This window comes from Eurypyga helias, unplaced genomic scaffold (assembly GCF_000690775.1).
Source record: "Eurypyga helias isolate BGI_N326 unplaced genomic scaffold, ASM69077v1 scaffold1835, whole genome shotgun sequence".
Classification (NCBI taxonomy): Eukaryota; Metazoa; Chordata; class Aves; order Eurypygiformes; family Eurypygidae; genus Eurypyga; species Eurypyga helias.
Window position 1 is genome coordinate 34071 of NW_010251931.1, and position 19204 is coordinate 53274.

Here is a 19204-nt window from a genome sequence, read left to right on the forward strand (position 1 = left end):
GGAAAAACTCCATGGAGACATGCTGGAGATGATCTTATCAAGTGAAAAGGGCAGATTGCCAGAGAGAATAACAAAGTTTTTGATTACTCAGGTAAGAAATCAATTATAGACCCAGGAGATTTGAGGTCAATTATTATCAGTGTTACTTGTGCTTTGCTTTTGGCATATTTTACCTGTTTGATTCGTGAAAGCCTGAATTGTAGTATCAGGGATGGGAAAACAGCTTTGCATACATTATCTGATAAGTAGTCAACCATTAAAAGGACCTAGAACTAGACACGTGTACAGCTGTCTGGATGCTGGATGGAAAGGCCGTCAAGCTACAGTTTCTCCTATGCTTGAAGAATTAAGCACAAGGAAGGAATGCAAAGCACTGACCAAAGAAGACCCACACAAAGAAGTCTGTGCCTCTTGAACAGCCTCACACTTAACCATTGCAGTTCCTACAATGCACTTTTGTACATATCTTCTGTGCTTAGATTTGATCTAAGCACTATCTCTGGTTGGATGAGTGGTTTCCTGTATGATTTATGTTAACAATGCAATTGATCTGTAAGGTTTTTTTTGTTCTTCCTGTTGGTATATTACCATATTGCTTCTGTGGCTGCCCATAATACTGGTTTAAATTTAAATCCACAACTGAGTAGTGATCCACCTCTGAGTCAGAGCAAGCCGTGTTTCAGCAGTCAGGAAAAAAAAAAGGAGAAGGAACAACAGTATTATAGTGGAAGTTTATTCAAGGTAGAATGTAGTTGGTTCCTTAGTTTTCCGGCTTTCATAGGTGAAACTGCCACCAGCTTCAGGATGTGGTTTCTTGCCTTCCCAGGTTTATTCAGCCTCCTCCCCATTCCCTGCTTTAATATAGTGGGAAATTCTGTCAACCCCTGACTAGACAGAAGGAAAGGAGTGAAAGCCACAAGAACAGGATAAAAATTTCTGTTACATGCTGTTGCCATGTTCTTGTGTGCAGAATTGAATAAAAGTACATGCAAGGCTCCTTATGCTTTCTCTGCTCAAGAAAATGTTTAAAACAGTTAACGTAATATTTCTGGGAAATTTTTTGAGTGAATTTAGATCTGGAAGGCCATTTTGCAAACATTCCTGTGTTCAAAGATTTCATGAAAAAAATGTAAACAAGTACTCAGAACCCATTTAAAAAAAAAATATTTAGCATATGAAGTCTTTGGAGAGGGAAAAACCATATTCCATACAGTGACAGGTCAAGAAGACTTGAGACACAACAAATAATAGCTGACATTTTTGCCTTTTTTCTTCTTTGTAGACATTGTTGTAAAAGGTACGTTCTTGTTGGATTTTTTTTCTCCACACTGGTCCTTGATTCTCTAATCACTGATATTGTCTAAACAATATTAAAAAAAAAAAGTAGGACGTTTAAAACTGAATTTATTTCTGATTTATTTCTGATTTATTTCTGATTTATTTCTTCACAGATCCTTGTTGCTTTAAGACATCTTCATTTCAAAAATATTGTTCACTGTGACCTCAAACCAGAAAATGTGTTATTAGCCTCAGCTGATCCTTTCCCACAGGCAAGTAGAAAATGCCCTTTCTGAAGATAAATTTTTCAAATTAATAAGTGTTAGCAATGGTTATTTTATGAACAAACAAAAAAGTGACTTGTGACCTCTTCAATCATAGAATCATAGAATCATAGAATGGTTAGAGCTGGAAGGGACCTTAAAGATCATCTAGTTCCACCCCCCCTGCCATGGGCAGGGACACCTCCCCCTAGACCAGGGTGCCCAAAACCTTGGCCAGCCTGGCCTTGAAGACATCCAGGGAGGGGCCATCCACAACATCTCTGGGCAACCTGTTCCAGTGCCTCACCCCCCTCTCTGTGAAGAATTTCTTCCTGACATCTAATCTAAACCTCCCTGATTTCAATTTATACCCATTACCCCTTGTCCTATCACTACAGGCTCTTGTAAAAAGTCCTCTCCCAGTACCCTTGTAGGCCCCCTTCAGATACTGGAAAACTGCAATGAGGTCTCCTCGGAGCCTCCTCTTCTCCAGGCTGAACAAGCCCAGTTCTCGCAGTCTTTCGTCATAGGAGAGGTGCTCCAGCCCTCGGAACTACACAGAAGTTTTAGATACAAAAAGACTGATCACTTACTGAAAAACCTTTCCAAAGTAGACATGTAGACAATATTCAACATGATCTACTACATGTAGTAGACAATATTCAACTAGATCACGGCACAAATTACTTACCTTGTTGATTTGGTCCAGATAAGAGACGATTTGCAAGCAGTCACCAGAAAGACAGTTATTTTTTTAAAAGGTAGGGGAGAGCTTATGGAGAACAAGAGCTGCTGCTTTAATTTTATGAATTTAAATGCCAGGTAGATTGCAGAGTATTTAAATATACTTTCTGGCTCATTGTTTTATTCCTCATTAAAGGTATTTGTATCAGCTTCTGTTACTTCTGATCTGCAGAGTTCATACATAGTCTCCTCCAACTACCTATATTCAAAAGGAGCACTATTGATAATTTGTAAATAATACCAATATTAGTAATTGGAAAGAAAATATGTATACTGAGGTGTTAAGTGAGAATTTTTAAGCACCTAAAGCTGTCCCTCTGAAGAAATCAGATAACGAAATTCGCAGAGAGGCAGGTTGTAACTAGGTCCACAATAAAATGAAAGTGGAAGTTCAAGAACTAAATGTTGTCAACTTGCTTGATTCAGGAAAAAGATACAGGTGAAACAGTTTTTCTGTTTGACATGTTTTTATGCTCTGAATGAATAAGTATTACTTTATGTTACTACTTTCACCAGCAGCCTGAGCTGTTAGGTCCATCCAGAACTGTGTTTCTTTCATTCTAAGCTGTCCTAGCTGCTGTTACTGCTTTTATTGTGGTTTAGTCATGGAGTGGAGGACTAGAGGAGATGCGATGGACTGGTAATCTGGTGTAATGTCTTGGTGGAATAGGTGTATTCATCTCAGAGGAGTTTAAAAGAAAGTATTCTTGAAGAAACAGGAGGAGATGCATCTTGCAATTAAACTATAATAAAAGTTCCTCAACTATTTATTTGATAATAAAAGTAACATCTGTCTTACTGTAGCACCTTTCTTTAAACAGGTAAAGCTTTGTGATTTTGGCTTTGCCCGAATCATTGGAGAGAAATCATTTCGGCGTTCAGTTGTAGGAACGCCAGCCTACCTTGCTCCAGAAGTGCTGAGAAACAAAGGCTATAACAGATCCCTGGATATGTGGTCTGTGGGTGTCATCATTTATGTAAGCCTCAGTGGTACCTTTCCATTCAATGAAGATGAAGACATACATGACCAAATCCAGAATGCTGCTTTCATGTACCCACCTAATCCATGGAAAGAAATTTCTCATGAAGGTAATACCTGTTTGTGGCTAGTTTTATATAAGCCCTTAAAAAAGGGTAGTTGTATTTTGCTGTCGTATATTTTTTCCTGTACATACTGGTGGGGGGGGGGAAAATGTCAGGGTACCATAATGTAAAGTCTCTGTTTTGTGCTGTCGGCTGCTTTAGACATTTCCTGCGGAGCATGTATAGACTGCATATGGCGTAATCCTCTCACATGGGAGCTCTGCAGAAGGTGTTGAAGGAGGCGCATAGCAACCCAATCTGTAGGTGGCTGTAGAATCTTGCGGGGAACCTCAGCTGCTGAAACTGAAGTTGCTTACGTTTACTTTGGTACCTCTTTATTCTGCCCTAGTGCTTCAGCAGTCTTTTTCTCATTCTACTTCTGCTACTACTTTAGTTTCCATTCAGTAGGATGCTGTACCACAATATTCTTTCTGTGAAGAATGTAAAAAAAGAGACAACAATTCCAAGCAGATGAGGTTTCAAGAACAGTATGAGAAGGTACCAGAGAAGAGCATTTTTGCAGGGAGAAGGCTTGGAGATAACCAGTGAGACTTTTGAAACTAGGATTCTCGTCAATGACATCAAAAATTTTTGATAGTAAAAGAGCAATGTGAATAATTCACTAGGAACATCTTTTAAAAAAAGGTAAAGGAATTCTATTAAAGATGTCTCCGAACACAAATAAGTAGGGCATTTAACAAATGTTCTGGTTTCACCAGCATTTTATGTACATAATAAACATTTTCAGACAGCTTGATTTTCTTTGGGTTTTTTTTTAAATCATTATTTCCTTAACTTTTTGCAAGTTTGCTTCATAAGTCTTAAAGCAAAAGAAACGTTATGAACATCAGATTCTTATATTTTTTTCTGAATTTTACTGAATTGAATTAAAATAGTAACATTTATGATTTCCATGATTTGCCGTACAGTTTTTCTGGATTTCAGGTGACGTGCTTAAGTTACATGTTAATGGTAGCTTAGAGGAATGTGCCTACTGCTCACTGTAATATATATTATAACCATGTTAGATTGTCAATTGACAAAGGCTTTGAGAGCATTATCTTAGTGGCAGATGAAGTTTGATGAGATCTGTTAGGGGGAAGCTATAAATCTGCACAATTACACACTGGAGTCCTTCTGAACCTCAACACACTTCAGATATGTAAGCTGACAGAATCTGTTGGCAGCAATGCTTTATCTGGCGCTAGAGATAGCAAACAGCAATCAACACAGAAGAGGCTCTAAGAAATTGTCTTCCACAAGTTTGTACCTTGGTAGACAGAACATCAATTTCTGCATTCAGAGGTGAAGGTTCAGTAGAGCACCTACAGACAACTTACCTACTGGGGTGTTATCTCTCCTTTCATAGAATCACAGCCTTCACTAAGAGTTAATGGTTATCAGGCTGTAAGCATGCAGAAGGGTGGGAAAGAACACACTTTAACTGAGTTAAAATCTGCTTATACCTTGTGATTTTATTCCATATTTTCAATTCCTAGCTGATGAGCAATACACGAAGACCTGAAAATGTCTGAACAGATACATTATGTTTAACACAGGGAGTTGGAGTCTAGATCTCTGTCCAAGTGTTACTTGGTGACTTTTAGAGCTCAAAATTGAACTCAAACTCCAGATTAGCCAGGAGAACTAAAGGAACTGTTTTCTAATGTCAGCTCCTCTGGTCCACAATCCTGCACAGGTCTCAAGAGGAGTATGGGCCCTGTGCAACTGCTGGCCCCATCCAGGCTGTGACCATAATGCATGGTTAAAATGCAAATCTGTATCCGGTTTAATTCACAACTATACCAGGTCAGGAACACAAACATACGCAGCTGATGCATCTGAATTAGTTACTTCTTAAACCGCAGTAACTCATTTTCTTGAAATTCTGAGTTTGTACTTTTAGTGGAACCATAAATGTTTCAAAAGTTGTGGGATTTTTACCTTGTCATGAAATTTTCAGTTTAGATTAAGGGAGGTGATCATCATCCAAGTGTATTGCCAGTGTCTGTGAAACAACAATTCTATGAAAGGGCATATCATTTGTCGCAGAATGGCTAATGACAGCTGCATTATGAATTTTTGCATGCCTGTTGCCAAAATCGACATTGAGGAAAGCGGAACAGTACTGAAACCTTTTGTTTCTTGCTTATGACTATTACTGTGACTCAGAGAGCCAAATTGATAAAACTTCTTGCAACTGTAGTTATTTCAGTGCTCTTTTCAGACCATTACTCATGTAAAAAGCTTAAGAATAGCTAAACTTAGTTATTGCCATGTTTACTTCTGTTTTTATTCTAGTCAGAGATGAATTAAAAGTTCAGATATGAGCAGTGGTAAAATAGCCTAAATGTTTCCATTCTGTGTTCCTTATTCAAATATTTGGCAAAATTCATTTGGCTCTTAAAATTCTAAACTGTACAGATGAGACAATAGATTTATAAAAACACATGACCCATGGCAGTTTAAACTACATGATTATATAAAAGTAAATCAACCCTTAGTCTAGCAGGTTCAGAGCAAAAGCATATGGGACAAAATTATATTTTACAGGAAAAGTATGTCACTAGTGTAATAATGTGGTCTATGTTGGTTAATTTTCTTGATAATTACTTTTTCTCTAACATTTTCTAGACATTTTTAAAATAAAAATTTACAGTCATAAGCCAAGAAAGAAGTCAGAATCCATCTGATGATGACATTTTTCATTGTGTAATATCTTTCACTCACTATTAACAGTTCTATCTTCTCTGCCACACAGGAATGTGGTCTAGTCGTTGACTATGACTCTCTTTTCTCTATAATGTGTCTGTCTGATGTCATAACATCTCTATTAATCTGATTAACTCTTTCTGCTGAGAAATCATAGCTTTTTATATGTAATGCTGTGTCTTCATCTTCCCCCATTAAAACTTAACCTATAAAAACTAAGACCTTTCCATTTTTGCAGCTTTCAGAAATATTTTTCCCCAACTGATTGTCCATTCACAACATTTCTGTGGGCATCATTTCCCAAAGCTTTCCTATTTCATAGCTTTAATTTTGACATCTGTCAAACATCAAGCCTATTTGCAACAGCATTACTGTTGTTTTCCAACTTTGACATTCCAGTCCACCAAATCTGCATAATTTCAAAAGATTTATTATGACTTAGCTACAGGTTACAAAAATAAATACTGCTAAATACAAAGACACAACTCCCTGAAGGATTTTGTCCCTCTGCCTGTTAGTATATTTTACGTAGTGTGTATCCACTGTGGTGGCTGTTCTTTTGAACCTCATGGTCCCAAAATGTGCTATGTCAAGCTTTGGAGTACTTGTGGTGTGTTGTGCTCTGTTGTGGAATTTTCATAAATCATTGTATTCACAATTTTACTTTCATCAGCCACCAACACAGCTATTACTACTAGCCTGATGAGCTCTGTGATGGCACGCGCTGTTGATTAGGTGCTTCGCATTACTTCATATTATTAAATAATTTGGGAAGAAACAATGCTATTTCTTGCATGCATTAAATTTGATCGTGGTGTGCTTGTTACACTTCTTTTGAGTCAGCAATAAGTAACACAGCTGCCTTCAAGCCAGTATTTATATAGACTTGTTTGCGCATAATGTGAATAGAAACTCTGTTTCACACATTAATGACAAGTCACATGAATGAGCATTAAGTATGAGGAGGTCAAATGGATGTTATAGCTCAAAGATGCTCTCTGCCTCAGTAATTGTTTAACTAGCTGTTTAAAATAAGGTCTTGGCTCTACTTACATATGTTTGCTAGGATACATTAGTATTACAAAAGCTCTTTTGTAGTGGTGCAACTTAAAATTACCAAGGATTTCTTGAAGCCATGTCCCTGAAAAGAAGCTTTGTCAGCTGAAGATTATATCTTGTCAAAATAACTACATGAATATTACGACATTTGTCAACAAAGCTGTATGGACCAGCAATAGGGAAGGGGTTTATGTGTATCAAAAGATCAAAAAGACAAAAAGTATCAAAAGTATCAAAAGACCACTAATCAACAGAGCAATACTCAGAAGAATCCAGGGACTAGGAAGTCCTAAGTTTTACATGAATGGCAGACACTCAAATTTTTACAAGTGATGGCTGTAAGAGTAGCTATTATGGGTGTACTTGAAAAATTTTGGACCAAGTATAAATTTATACACTTACAGTGTCTCAACCTCTACAATTTATTTAACAACAGTTAAATTCAGAATTTTCTCATTAACAGACTATTTCAGATCTCTAAGGAAGTCCTTTAATCCTTCAGTTCCAGTGCAGAACCTGTCTGTATTGAACACTGTAGCTTCTGCTTTTTTTTTACAGAGCACTGTCCTTTTGTTGCCTTGCCCAGTACATGTCGCTTGTGTCTTGACTTCTTGATACTCAGAACTCCTATGCTTGAGAAGTGGCTTTTCTTGGATTCCATGATTTCCTGGTAAAAATAGCAAATGCTTTTTGCTATTGAAACTCATGTCTGATCTCTTTCCTCACCTGCATTTGAAAACTTTAAGTATTAAAGCAAATGGAATTGTGTCAGATAGTTCAGGCCCTATCTTCATAAGTGTCACATTGCATTTGTGCTTATGTATTGCTAAGAGGCAGGTGATACTCAAGACTTCCCTGGCAAGAAGAACCCTAGATAAAAAGCTAAAACAACAAAACTTGTTACAGAGACAGCAATATTCTAGTGGTGAAACAAGCAGACTGTGTAAACTGTGTTCAAGAAAAATGATTTCTCATTACTGGCAATCCTAACCATCCTGTGAAGCTGCCTTTTCACTTTTGTCTTAGTTTCCTTCCCTGCCCTTCTTTATGTACCTTGTCTTGTGATTGTTTCTAGAGCACTGCCTTTCTGGTCTCTTCAACAAACCATTGGCAATCCCAAGAATACAAAGAAATATGATGTTACATGTAGTGTGTCATTGTCCTGAAGGAAAGGAAGGGAGAAAGGGGTCTGCATCCTGTTTTAATTTGAGGGAGGCTGAGTAGCTGCTATGTATAATTTCATCATTTGTAAGGCTCACAGTCATATCTGCTTCCAGTGGGTTGGACAGAAGATGCGTAATAGAGACACTATCAATACCCCCTGGCAGGAAGAATATTCAGTAGGTACTTGGCAGTTACAGAGTACATCTTGGGAAACATACACTTACATCACAACAGCTGGCCGACTGAAATCAGTTTGCAGGACAGTTACCTCTTTTGTCAAGTTCTTGACCCATTTGCCAAACTGAGATTCATAGTAAATGATGAAAATTATCTCTGAAGATCATATACACCTGCATACTACTGAAGATAATAAACAAATCGGAACCCTATTAAATTCATGTTCAGCACTGGCCTATTTATCAGAAGACAGACTGAAGTCTTCCTGTAATTCTACTGAATTTAAGGGTAAGGTGACAGTGTGTCAGAAGCTGCTGCTGTTTGCTGATACCCAGATATACTGCAGTTGGTAAGAACAATGTTCTCCTCTTCCAAGCATGAGTTAAAACAATGGCCACTACTATTTCCTAGGTTATATCAGAAGTAATTGAACCATGGCATATGATGGACTTTCATGTCTCTTCCTCATAGCTTGAAAATGGAGAGCTTCTCTTACCAATAAAGAGGAAAAAGATAAACCCCACAATGTTGAAAAACAAATAAGTTTTTTATCAGTAGTAGTCTTATCAGTGATCCACTGGATTTCTGATCTCACATCCATGTCACAGACATTTTGAGAGGGAACAAAATAAACATGAGTTAGAGAGTTTAGCGTGAACTACACTTTACACTTAAAGAGACAGTACCTAAAAGTTTGTTTGTTCACAACAGAAAAATTAAAATTTGGCCCATCTGCTCCAGGAAAAGCATGGCTCAGAACCTCTGACAATGTCGTCTTTGTCAGAAGTCCTGAAATTTGTTTTATCTCATTTCCACAATTGCTTTGATTTCCAAGATAATATTCAGTACCAGAAAGTCAAGGCTATTTTCGTGATAGTCTGCTATTGCTAAGAATAGGTTTCTCTGTCAAACTTACTACATACAAACAGATAGGCTCTCATATACATTCCCATTTTCCTGAACAATTTTACTCATTGCGCTCCTCCCCATGGCAGTAATACACACAAAGCACTAGTTGCCAAATTGAGCCTGGAGAGAGTAAGCCTCTGTTAAAAAATAAAAGCTTTTCTATATTGCTGCACAGAATCCAACCTCAGAGGTGTACCAGTTTAAAGAATTCTGTCCCATCTCCTGCACTTAAAACACAAGATGATTATTCAGCTCCTTCAGTATCCAACTGGTAGCAGTGTCCATCTGACATGTTTCAGGACCTGTTCCCCTCAGTGATGCCATGTTTCTGTGTTACTTTCATAATCATCTTTCCCTGTCACCATGATGTAAACAAAAAATACGTAAACAAAAAATACGTAAACCAGCATACTTTGGACAAGCCAGCATACTGTGATGAAATGGGAAAGTTGCAGTGATATTATAGTTCCTTGTGGTGGGTCAATTATTTTGTAACACGAAGCTTCCGCAGAACACATGCTGAACATTTACCACCACCTAGAATAGAATTTAAACTTTCATGATGCCCTTACTTTTTATTTTTTACTTTTTTAAAATGGTTTTAGTAGATGCATTCAGAGCTCAGCAACCTCATCCCAGAGACCTTTTTCAAATGGATCAGTGCAGTTCCATGCGCTGGTCATTGAGTCATGGGCCTCTTCCATTCAGGCACCACAGCACACGTACCTATAACTTTAGTGAATCACTGACTCTTTCAAAAACACAGAAATTAAGAGATTTGTAAAGAAGCCCTCTTGCCTTTATGAAACACCAGACTGCTGAGTAAGAGGTAGAAGTAATGCGCACTTCAATAGAATAGTATTTTGCGACTTAGTGACTTAAAAAAACCTGATTCCTCCACTCAGTGCCTGGGAGGGTGCTGCTGTCAGTCATCTGAAAGTGATACTGATTGTCTCGGAGAAATATATACGTGTATGTGTATATATATATATGTTTACTGTGGTACTTGGAGAATACTGTAGTTCTTACATGAGATTTTTTTCACTTGAGCAGGAACTGAATCAGAATTATCTTCAGTCTTTGCTTTATGCCTGCAAATGAACACACAGAGGTAGACAATATGCTAGCTAACAGCTACTAGTAAAGCAGCTGTAATCCCATTAGGAAGGGTTGCATGGGTACCTTCAGGCACATCAACATTGACTGCAATTTGTACAAAGCTGGAAGAAGGAGGGATAACTGTCCTCTTTTTACAACTGCCTTCTCTCTCTGTTTGCATGTCCTAGTTGAAACAAATTCATTTAAATTGACATTTTCCAATATTATTTCTTTTCAGCTATTGATCTCATAAATAATTTGTTGCAAGTGAAAATGAGAAAGCGCTACAGTGTGGACAAAACGTTAAGCCACCCATGGTTACAGGTATTGCTACAAATTCCATGTTTTTCCTATGCCTTAAGGTTCTAAGTATATAACAAATTTCTGTCCTTAAGCACAGTAGAACATAAGCAAATCTACAAATCTGAAGATGTTTTAGATCCTGAGAACCTCGGTCCTTCACCACTTTACTTATAGATTCTCAGTAATTTTTGAAGTATTTGATTCCTATACTAAACTTATGTTTTCAAAATATGTTACAAGAATATTTTATCTTTTTTGTCCACCAAGAACATGATGTATATAGAAAGAAAAAAAACCTTATAGTAATTTGACTTACATTATATCACTGTCTGGAGTCTGCCCTGATTCCCTTCTTAGTAAAGCTAAACAGTGGGCTTTCACTTCACAGTCATCAGAAGAACTAGTGAAGATATATGCTTTCCAGGAAAATACATTAGCCACCTTCAGTTGAAATCCAACTAAAAACTGAAATGTTAGGAATTTTTGAGATGCTAGCAGCCACTGCCTTCTACTCCTCATATGGTAATCTTACCCTGGCAGCAGCCAAATCACTGCAAGTTAAAGACCTAAAACAAAATCAGTGCCATTAGCAGCCAGGGCCGTCTCACCGCCCCCAGCCTGGGAGCAGCCCAGGCTGGAGGCAGCCCCAGGCCAGGGCATTGTGCCCCTCCCTGGGGACAGGGACAGACTAAGGCCAGGCTGGGACATCAGCCTGCAAGATATCCCAAGGGATCCATATTTGCATCTAGGAAAGTAATCACAGCACATATCAGATGTGTGATACATAGTCCTAAAGGAGTCTTTATCCAAACTGAGAAGTAGCTCCTACTCTAGTACCTTATAGTTGCAACTGTTTCTCAAAGTAGAGGGTGACCTGCTGGTGTAGGAGGAAAAGGGCTGCAGTCTCCACCCCACCTTCCCTGGAGACATTTCTCCTGGGCTTGCTTTCTTCCTCCCAGATTTCCTATCACTTTCCCGTCTTTCCTCCAGGACTACTGTTCTCTCTGTCAACCATTGCAGAACGCATTTTTCTGAGCCTTGAGGAATCAGAGAGATGATCTGGGCTAAGGTCTGTGCAAGGATGCTGGCTGTCTCACATGATGGGACAGTTCTTCACCTCTTGATACCCACTTAAATCGCTTGTGCAACAGTGAGTGGAGGTGGACTAAGGTGAGGAAGTATAGCAGCAGCTCTAGCATCATGGATGAGATGAGTGTTCCTTCCAGAAGAGCCTAACTTTGTGGGCTAAGGAAAGGTGATAGTGGTGCAGGGCAGTGACACTTAGAGATGATTTCTGAGAGGACATCAGTGTAAGAAGTGAGGCAAAGGATGCGAGATACTAAGGATGAAAGCTTTCATGCATTTACAGTATGTGGACTTTCTGGTGCTTTGGCTAGTTGCAATTAGTTGTCACTAATTGCCCACGTTTGGAAAAGCAGATTTTTTTCTAGCCCAGGTTGAATTCATATCCTGCACCATTATACTGGGGTGAAGCAACTGTCTTGACTGTCTGATATGGATCACTAGCATGTGCGTGTGCAGTTTAAAGATGTTTCTTCTTCCTTACTCATCTTGTGACTAGTGTGAGGAATTGTTTTACCACTCATGCTTCATTTAGATGTTATGGAAATATGTAGACTGTCCATACATTCTACAAAACGACTTGTAACATCTCCATACTATATTTATGACAGTTTAATAAAATTAATTTATCAAACAATGCTGTAGAGATGAAACTTATCTCTATAGGAAGATTTCATATTTATTAATTAAAAGATTTTTCCACTCTGTGGAGTGACAGGTATGTATGATCTTTATATTGCTGAGATAATAGCACTTTGCATATTATTGGTAGTAGAAGGAATGTAATTTATTTTAGAAAATTTAAAACTAATACTGTTGTTCTATTTCAGGACTATCAAACCTGGTTAGATTTAAGGGAACTTGAATGTAAAATGGGGGAACGTTACATCACCCATGAAAGCGACGACTCCCGTTGGGAACAGTATTCAGGAGAACATGGATTGCAGTATCCAGCACACCTTATCAGTCCAAGTGCTAACCATAATGAAGACACCAAGCTAGAAGAAACAGAAATGAAAGCCCTCAGTGAGCGTGTCAGCATCCTTTAAGTTGCATCTCCTATAATCTGTCAAAACACTGTGGAATTAATAAATACATACGGTCAGGTTTAACGTTTGCCTTGCAGAACTGCCATTATTTTCTGTCAGATGGGAACAAAACTGTTATACTGTTACACTGTTGATGTATCTGAGTTGCCAAGACAAATCAACAGAAACATTTTTGTGTGACCAACTGTGTTGTATTTACAAAAGTACCCAGAAACACTAAACTTGTTATTGTGGATGATTCATGTTGTATGTAATGTATTAAAACCTGTCTCCACGGTGCCTTTGCAAACTAGTTTTTTTCTTACTTGAGCCTCATTTTGGTAAGAGAGAACTTTCCCACGAAAATCCAGGGGGTTTTTTGTGCATCGTTAGTATTGTAATTGTAAGCAAACTCTTGAAGAGTAGATTTTAACTGCTGTTCTGTGAACAACTTCTACCATTTGGATAAAAGCTTTATTTAGTGTTGAAAAAATAGAAAAAGCAAAAAATAACCAATTGCATAGCACTGTACAGTTTCAAATCAGATAATCCATGTGTATGTGTTTGTGTACATAGCTACACACACACCGATTATAACTTGCTTTTAAGCCTAAATGCCTTAGTAACTTAAACTGCAAGATGTCAGTTTTATTTTCCCTTTTCTTAAAATATTCTCTAATACGAATATTCTCTAGTATGTACATTCAGAAGCTAAATAACTTGTTGACTTTATGTATGTTTTCAATAAAAGTCTTGTTAAAATAGGTTCATTTGATTAATCTTTCTGTTTAAAATATCCCTAGAATGGCATCAGAAATAGGTGGAGAAGGTCATTTAATCGTTAAGAAGCCCATGTGGAGGAAGATAGGAAAATGCTGACAGCTGACCTGTGGACCTATAAAACACACTTTGTAAGAACCTATTTAGACAATTTTACATCGTAAGTTTAGTAAGTTTTGAAGCATGCTGGGTGAGTGGGGAATTTGAGTACACTGATTTTGCACTAGTGAAATTAATGGGAATATATTTTTCAGAGAAATTTGCTGTTTCTCCTTTTCCACTGAGTTCCATTGAACTGACAAGGTAATATGCATCCCTCCCACCTTCCTTCCCCTGAAAACCTTAAATATATTAATTTTCATTTCTAACAATTTATGTAGTGTTCCAACACTAATCCATTTAGCTTTAACTGTGAGAGAGGTTTAGGCTGCACTATAAAACATGTGCCAAAGTAACTCAATTATGTGCTGAAAATTATTCTATGCCACAGTCCATGTCTGAAAAAAAACAGTTGACCTACAGGTATTGAAGAGTGAGATTAAAAAAGAATAGATATATGGGATGAAACACGAGGTGTGCAATGATTAGAGTCCTATATGATAAACTGATCAAACCTTGGCTTTATGTTACAATCACGAGCTTTTCATCAAATAAATCCATTCTTTCTTTAAAGAGCTTTGTCCAGAGGAAGTTTATGCTAGATTAAATGACCAAAGCCAGCAGAATTTTACTTATTAGTGCCTTATTTTTATTTAGTTTGTGTACATACCCTTGAGCAAAAGTGATTTAGAACGACACAAATTCTCAAACATGCCATGAAGCGTACTGGCATGGACACTAGTTAGGAGATTAAAAGAGAAAGAAAACTACTTTTCAGTTTGCAATGGTATCTCAAAGAGGCTAAACTAAAACCAGCGCAACTTTTAATGAAGGAAGGACATCGAGTACTTACACTGAACCCCATCATCTGCTGATTTCTGCTATAACAATGCCTAGCATGCACAGGAATTTGCTAAGCACAGACCTGTGTTGATAATCATATTTAATATCATGGAGCATTTTTCATAAACTTTACCAACAGAGCAGAGACGTAAGTATAAACAAATTACTACTCTTGAGACATTTTCTGGCTAGCTACTCAACATCATTTCAAAGGAACTCTTGTTTTATTACTTATGGGCATATTTTACTTTTTTTCCTCTCCCTGTCTTTTTTTTTTTTTTTTTTTTTTTTGAGCACTGAAGCTTGCTTCATTGCTTTAAGGAACTTGTACAAATACTCATTGCTTTTCAGAGAAAAATCTGCCATGGGCCAATATAATAGATTAAAATTTTCCCTGCTGCCGTTCAGAATATTGCACTGTGAAATTTGAACTGTTTGCAGTTCAGCCAGACAGATGAATTCACTAATTCCTAACTGAAAGCCTAAATGGAAACACACTCTTCCAGACACATCAGCATCAAAGTGTACTGAAGCAAATCTGGGATTGTGTTGTACTGCATGATTTTCCTTTTGCTTGTTTTACTCAGTGAAAAGGAATGGTAGGCTGTTCTGTAGTAATGTTTCCATGGCCTTTAGATTTTCCCTTAGGCCAACAGAGTCTGCACATGCATCACGGAAGCAAAATGCAACAATGGTTGTGCTGCACATAAATATTGATCTGTTCTCTTGATGGTATTTCATTTTCTGCTGTTCTACTGCTTATTATATGCCTATCAAGCACATGTGTCTGTGCACGTTTATTGTATCAAAACTTAGCTGTGGAATGCAGGGAAGTAGCTAACACATACTTGGAAACTAGAACTTGTGATTTATGTTACGTTGCCATTTTCACTTCTACCATCTTCTGTATCCATTCAGACACACTTTTTTCATCCACTGTCTTGTCCAGGCAGTTTAACTAACTCGGCAATTAAGGATAGCAAAAAGCATGCACTTGCACAACTTACATAGCTCAACTGTTGCATAGCTCCTCAGCCACGTATGACTAGCCATCCACACCTTCACGTCATAGGACAGAAGGGAATTCCTGACACGGACCTTGCTTCCCATTGTCTCAGATACTACATCAGACCTTGCTCTCAGCTTAGCAGGATCTCTTCAAAACTAGATGGATATTCTTCCTTCCTGTTTTCTTTTTTCCTCCCTCCTCTTTTCCCTCTGCACCTCGCTACTGAAAAGCCTTCCTAGATTCTCACTTCTCCAATGGTTAAAAAGTTGTAAATCCTGACCTCATGGCAAGGCAATAACCATCTGGGTTTCGTGTCAACAACAGTCTTTTTTTGTTAGAGAGGTTAAGAAAACCAGATTATTTATTTTCTGTTACTGGATAAATCAATACCTCTTCTGCAAACCTGAATTTATACTGGACAATGAAATCACAGAGGTGACACAGAAAATGCTGATGAGATGGGGAAAACAAACAAACAAACAAAAACCAAAACACGAACAGATGCTTGTCATTCCATGAAATTATATAAAAAGGAAAAAAAAAAGGAAACTCCAAGGAAAATTTAAGAGTGAATTACTAGGCAGGTTAACCTCCATATACTACTTCAATCCGTAAAGCAGAGGGAGAAAGATCAAAGTTGAGCAATTATGGATTATGGTGCAGTGTTACTCGGATCGGTGTACCAAAATATTGACATCCTGGAAAAGCTCTGCTTCATGCAGATAAACCAGAGCCCTGTCCTGTAATAGTTCAGCACCCTAAACTTTGCTCAACTTACTGTTTTTCAGGAGATATAAATTTTCTTTTTTTTTTTTTTCCCCAGCAAGATAGGCTATAATTTATTCTAGCAAAAAGGAACAAAGGAAACCAGCCACATACTGCACGGGCCACCTGCTGTCTCACGACCAGCCAGACCTATGGCATCTGAACCAAAAGTCTCATATTCCTGGGGTTTACTGTGCCAGATTGGAAAGAGCTCAATCAAATCAAATGTAAACCAGAGGAACTGACTGGGTAGATCACATACTGTTCAGTGGTGACAAATCTGACACCTGAATGGGATGCAGAGTTTCACCTTGCTTTTTGCTTAGCTCATTCCTAGCAAATGGGGCCAGTGAATGCTGCAGTTGGGGTCTACTGGGTAAGCTAGTATGTGTCTGAGCTTCTCACTGAATCTTTGCTTATATGAAGTGTAAACTATTTTGCTGCCTTACTAAGCATATCTAAAAACTTCAACATCAGCTGTTCACAGATAAGAATTTAAGACAGTTTATTAATGTTTTAGACTGAGTAGTTGCTATTTTGAAGGGTCTCAAGAAATTAAATGTTTTGCTTGGGCATCCAAGCACTAAGGTCCTACACCCTAGGGCATCTACTTCTGCTGCGAGCCTGGAGGTCCTGAGGCCTCATTCTGCAAAAGTCTGCCAGGCAAGGTGCCAGCCAGGGGAGATACAAGGAAAACAGGCACGACGAAAACATGCCTTTAAGGCAAATACCGAAATCTGCAAGCACATGTGTGCTGCCAAAGTTTGACCAAAATTGGCAGATTCTGTTGAAGTATTTCTATCCAAACTATTTTCCAGTATGAATTTATGATTCATTTGCCAACTATAATTTAAATAGTTTCCTATGTAACTTTCAAAATGAATAGTCATTGGTGATGACCTCTTACACTTTTAATGGGAACTGATTTTTCAGAAAGTCTTAATAACTACCCTTTGAAATGCAAGTAGTTCATTTTGGTTTCACTGTTGACTTAGGCATACAAAAGCATGAGTTAACATTGAGCGATTAGGTCACTAAATTTAACAAGCGGAAAGTATACTGACATATTCTTAAGGAAAAATAAAAATTTACTTGAGGGACCTGGCTCACATTTACCAAATAAACAGCTGCGGCAGTTTAAGATGTTATTGTCTCAGCCCCAGCTGTTTGTTACTGGTCTTAGAGCAAAAATAGAACATTTCAACTTTTCTAGTTGACAATCAAAAGCATCTGAGCACAATTCTTACCTTAATGTTTGAGTTCATTTTATTGATTGTGAGTTAGAGCTGTGTTGCTCCATTCTGCCAGCTCTGCCACAGGGAAACACTTAGAAAAGGGGCAGGAGGAAAAGTGCAGGTATTAAATTATGGTAGCCTTATTTGCCAGAAATCACATGCCTGAGTTTTTATTTGCATTTCTCAAAAGTGAATTAGGAACTCACAAGCCTGAATCTCAGAGGATTTCTGGGTGTCTCCTGATTTCTTCTGAAATAGGATTTAAGGTCCTCAGTGAGTAGTTAAGGACTGATGAGGTTTCTCACCCTGCCACTCTTGCTCATGGCATTGTGTCTCTCTCTAAATGTGCTCACCACGGATGATCAGTATAGGTGTTATGAATAGGAACCTTAATCAAATCAATAATTAAGGTGATGTCAAAAACCCATGTTCATGTAAAATGTATACATCCACAGGCCTTATTCTGTAATCTGTCAAAAGGAAGTATGTTAAAAAGCATGTACAGTTACGAATATTCATGGCACGAAGTGGTGAAAAGTTAGAGCCCCAGGCTGGAAAACTTCTAATAGGCAAAATGAGACCTACTAGTAGAAACATAATGACTGCAGTCTTTCATAGGGAAATAAGAAGCTCTTAACAAGAAGCACTTTTTATGTTCCTGGGCTGAGTTCAAATCTACCTTGATCCTAATGGGAAGCTTTGAACATCAAAGTTCTGTCTGGAAAATGGGCCAGTTTTAGATTAACTGCTTTAGTCTGATAAAGGCTTTTTCATATTTTTTGTGGCCTGAAAACAGTTTCCCTTGCTTAAAAGATGCATATGTATGTATATGAATATACATTAATGGAAAGTTGAAAGAGTTCCTAGTAAACAAGCAAAGCATCATCAGATAGTATTATATATTTAAAATTGAAGTAAGTCTTCTTATTCTCAGGACTCAGTAAAACACCAAGGAAAAACTTCACAAGCTGTTAGTTTTCAAGGTCACGACATTTTAGGATATTTCAAGAGAAAGTTGTAGGATTGGGTTGATGAATCCATACTTAGAAACTGGAAAGAGCACAAAGCAAAACCGTTCCCCTTTTTGCAACTATCAAGATGTGCAATACTTTTTCCTTTCCTAAAAATTGATGACTATTAGCCACTTGTCTGTGAGAAGCAGGAAAATGTCACTGTTCATGCTTCACAGTTGGGGTAACGTAACTTTAAATATATTAACTGGTTTGCTCAAAACAAGCTCACATTAGAACAAATCAGCCCCAAAAGCAGTCTCAAAACAAGAGTACCTTCACAGGTAGACATTATCCTGACATATATCTTAGTTTTCTTATGGAATTAGTGACCCTTGGAAAACACAATATTCAAAAATATGCAGGAATGTACAATATTTTCAGTCAGCCCTCCCATTACGTTTCTATAATTAACTTCATTTGTAGATGGCAAACTGGCAAAGAAAGTAAATGAATGACTTGGGAGCAGTAATCTGAAACTCAAAGCCAAGAAAAGGCAGGCATACTGGGTGATGTTTTCTCACCTTTCCAGGTCAACTTGGATGCATCCAAAGAATACGCA

General features: G+C 37.8%; 1 protein-coding gene across 1 annotated transcript in view; it reads left to right on the forward strand.

Moving 5' to 3' along the window:
* Positions 1–13358, forward strand: part of LOC104510037 (serine/threonine-protein kinase D1-like) — a 43527-nt gene extending 30169 nt beyond the window's left edge. Inside the window, 5 exon segments of the mRNA XM_010152167.1 lie at positions 1–91; positions 1452–1550; positions 3107–3374; positions 10726–10811; positions 12704–13358. The exon segment at positions 1–91 is cut by the window's left edge and continues 29 nt beyond it. Coding sequence (XP_010150469.1) covers positions 1–91; positions 1452–1550; positions 3107–3374; positions 10726–10811; positions 12704–12922 — 763 coding nt within the window. The 3' untranslated portion in view covers positions 12923–13358.
* Positions 13359–19204: the final 5846 nt, after the last annotated feature.